The 4,283-nt window shown below is 34.3% G+C and overlaps 1 protein-coding gene across 1 annotated transcript in view; it reads left to right on the top strand.

The window, feature by feature from the left end:
* The window catches only part of LOC111084166 (potassium voltage-gated channel unc-103-like), a gene marked incomplete at both ends in the record, with an annotated part of 3,421 nt that extends 1,782 nt beyond the window's left edge, over nucleotides 1-1,639 (top strand). Inside the window, one exon of the mRNA XM_022380952.1 lies at nucleotides 1,446-1,639. Within this exon, the coding sequence (XP_022236660.1) occupies nucleotides 1,446-1,639 (194 nt within the window). The remainder of the gene's footprint in view (nucleotides 1-1,445) is intronic.
* Nucleotides 1,640-4,283: the final 2,644 nt, after the last annotated feature.

A 4,283-nucleotide genomic window follows, 5' to 3' on the forward strand; every position in this document is an offset into this window, starting at 1 on the left:
GAAGACAAACTTATGGCCACTATAGATAACAGACATATTTAATATACTTGTATAACTGGTTCATGCCAAGCTCCTAACCATTTGACAGTACATTCCATTGAAAACACACTTATGGCCACTATAGATGACAGACATATTTAATATACTTGTATAACTGGTTCATGCCAAGCTCCTAACCCTTTGACAGTACATCACATTGAAGACAAACTTATGGCCACTATAGATGATAGACATATTTAATATACTTGTATAACTGGTTCATGCCAGACTCCTAACCATTTGACAGTACATCCCATTGAAAACACACTTATGGCCACTATAGATGACAGACATATTTAATATACTTGTATAACTGGTTCATGCCAAGCTCCTAATCATTTGACAGTACATCCCATTGAAAACACACTTATGGCCACTATAGATGAGAGACATATTTAGTATACTTGTATAACTGGTTCATGCCAAACTCCTAACCATTTGACAGTACATTCCATTGAAAACACACTTATGGCTACTATAGATGACAGACATATTTAATATACTTGTATAATTGGTTCATGCCAAACTCCTTACCATATGACAGTATATCCCATTGAAGACATGTTTATGGCCACTATAGATGACAGACATATTTAGTATACTTGTATAACTGGTTCATGCCAAACTCCTTACCATGTGACAGTACATTCCATTGAAGACAAACTTATGGCCACTATAGATGACAGACATATTTAATATACTTGTATAACTGGTTCATGCCAAACTCCTTACCATGTGACAGTACATCCCATTGAAAACACACTTTATGGCCACTATAGATGACAGACATATTTAGTATAATTGTATAACTGGTTCATGCCAAACTCCTTACCATTTGACAGTACATCCAATTGAAGACATGTTTATGGCCACTATAGATGACAGACATATTTAATATACTTGTATAACTGGTTCATGCCAAAATGTAGACTGTGGCTTTAAACAAACCAAAGATTTAAAATTTCATTAGTCCTGCATCTTTGGAACTTGACAGGTGTATAATTAAATTGGATTAGTCTGATTATAGGTTCTTTGCCATCTTTCTCATGAACGTAGTTGTTGATTCGGAGATGTACACTTGAAGCTTGTAAGCTTTTGGTTGTAAACCTTTATGAGCTTCAAATCCTTGTAGTTGTATTGTTTACAGTACCTGGAGATATGCCAAGCTTCATCACGATGACATTTTGATTCAGAGAGCTTCACTTTGTGAATGAAAGCATTGCTCCAGATTAGTTAATGATGCACCATAAGTAGTCCTTTGCTGTCCTATTACACAGAAACATTCTTATGTAAACGAACCTTACCTTTAACCCCATTATTAAAGTAAGGTATCAGAATATACCACAAAATTGTCATCTATTTTTGTATTCTAATTCATGTTATGTATTGTATTTCTTTTTCACAAGGGAAGGACGATGTGTTTGGGGAGAATCCATGTAGTTATTCTACTGTTGGTAAATCCAGTTGTAAAGTGCGTGCCTTGACTTACTGTGATCTTCATAAGATTTTTCGCGATGACCTTCTAGATGTTTTACAGATGTATCCAGAATTCTTCGAGACTTTTTCCAGTAATCTGGAGATAACATTTAATCTGAGAGACGTGAGTACAGTTTTATATTTTAAAGTCTGAATAGATCTCATTGTTACAATTATGAAAGGTATAGTGAAGGTTAATCACACTTTGTAGGAATGATGTTCCAAGTCTTTTTAACTACTGCATCCGTTATCTATCATATTTAAACTGATGGCTATGATTACACATTATTGCCCAGTATCACAGTTTGTATAATAACAAGCTTCTGCCAAAAATAGCAAACACAGTCTTAGACCACACATCTTAACAAATTTTCTGTACACATTCCAGTGTCTGTCATACAGAGATAAAGATGAGCTAATCAGTGTTGACATTAGAGGAGTGGTTCATGTGTTGGTGCAGTTTTCCTGTCATACAGATATACAGATGAGCTAAACAGTGCTGAAAGTAAAGGAGTGGTCCATGCACTGTTTCAGATATTAGAAGACGTACTCGGTTTTTCTGTCATACAGAGATAAAGATGAGCTAATCAGTGTTGTTTCCAGCCCAGTGGTCCGTGTTCTGTTACAGTTTTTCTGTCATACAGAGATAAAGATGAGCTAATCAGTGTTGTTTCAAGCCCAGTGGTCCGTGTTCTGTTACAGTTTTTCTGTCATACAGAGATAAAGATGAGCTAATCAGTGTTGTTTCAAGCCCAGTGGTCCGTGTTCTGTTACAACAGATGAATATTAGATGACTGTAATGTGTATATACTCAATGCTTTGTACACTATACAATCGGTGTATTTAAGGAGTCAACCACTATATTACTTATGAAGTGAAGGAATAAAAATCAATACACATAATATTAAATTCTATTACACACGTTCGTAGAATAATTACTTTAAAAGACACAAAGTTTTACTTAAAGCAATATTTAGATATATATATATATATATTATTTCCAAAGGCTGCTTTTCTACTGGTAAAATTTTATACGCACTTAGTGAGGGTTGTGTCTTTGGATAGGCATATATTTGCCTTTTGCTATGCATTATTTATAGAGAATTTAGTTACACAGAAACTACAAATGCTCACTATATTCTCGAACTAATGCGATCAAATAGTCAATAGCTACAGTAAATCATCATGAACCGTATCAGCTAGCTACTAGATATGTTTATTATCATTACGATGTATAAAGTTAGCTATCATATCTAGTAATCCTTTGCCCACAGTTGAGCATAAAAAAAGCCAGCAAAGAAGATGAATAAACAATTGATAATTTAAAAACCTGCCAATAGGGGTCGTAAAATAATGTAAGGAAACAAAGCTGTAGGTACTGTAGACATTATTTATCCAAACCACAAATCCCTACTTTGACTCCACTAAATGTAATTCTTGAAGATGATTAAGTTATCGACACTGATTACCTGTGAAGACACTGCAAGGCTATAGCCGTAATACTTCAATGTAACGATTTCCATAGTAACGATGGATCACTTATGGCTTAATGGCGGAATATACACATACCTATCATTATGATATGAACATTGTTACAGAATAACTAATTTCTGAAGAACCCAGATTGAATTTCTTCTTTTTTTACCTTCTTACGTATATAAGGAAAACAGAGAGGGAAAAGCATAATCACTTATTGTTTCAAGCCCAGTGGGTTGGCTGATAATTCCTGTTTCATCCTGTACTTAACCTTTTTAAAGGAACAGATAAATATTAGTAAGAAAGCTAACTTCAAGGGGTAATGATAACATCGTTTACACTAGAATTATGATGTTTTTTAGCTTATGTAAACTAAAGAAGAAACAAATCGACTTTTCAATACAACCATCACAGTATCTTATTTAATATTCTACAAAAGGTATGGATACAATATACCAAACCCTTTTTTGGTTGTAGGCTGGAAAGAGAATAAAAATAAAGAGACGAATTACAAACAGGCCGTTTTGAGAAGATTTTATTTTCCTTGCAAGTCTAATATGCGTAGTTTTTGTGCATTTTATATGTGTACAACCTTAGCAGTCAATAGTAAAGGTTTTAAAAGTGATGTTTGAACTGAATCTTTACTGTTTAAGGTGCGTTTTGCCCGGACGTTCTATTAGGGTTTTGTGCAATTCCTTGCGATCCCTATTATAAATCACTATCGTGGTTTATGACATGTGGTCATAACCTTACAGTGTCTAGATACATAATCATTTATGTGTGATTGTAACCTTACAGTCTTGACGTACATATACGTTTATATGTGGTTAAAACCTTCCACTGTCTACCTACATATAGGTTTTGTAAGTAAACTCATTTCATCTAGACGGCTGAGTAGACAACAATATAACGATTTGTTTGTTGACTCATTTCGTCTAGACAGCTGAGCAGACAACAATATAACGATTTGTTTGCTGACTCATTTCGTCTACAGATCTGAGCAGACAACAATATAACGATTTGTTTGTTGACTCATTTCGTCTAGAGAGCTGAGCAGACAACAATATAACGATTTGTTTGTTGACTCATTTCGTCTAAAAAGCTGAGCAGACAACAATATAACGATTTGTTTGCTGACTCATTTCATCTAAAAAGCTGAGCAGACAACAATATAACGATTTGTTTGCTGACTCATTTCGTCTAAAAAGCTGAGTAGACAACAATATAACGATTTGTTTGCTGACTCATTTCGTCTAAAAAGCTGAGTAGACAACAATATAACGATTTGTTTG

The sequence above is a fragment of the Limulus polyphemus genome, unplaced genomic scaffold (assembly GCF_000517525.1).
Source record: "Limulus polyphemus unplaced genomic scaffold, Limulus_polyphemus-2.1.2 Scaffold14321, whole genome shotgun sequence".
NCBI classification, from domain to species: domain Eukaryota; kingdom Metazoa; phylum Arthropoda; class Merostomata; order Xiphosura; family Limulidae; genus Limulus; species Limulus polyphemus.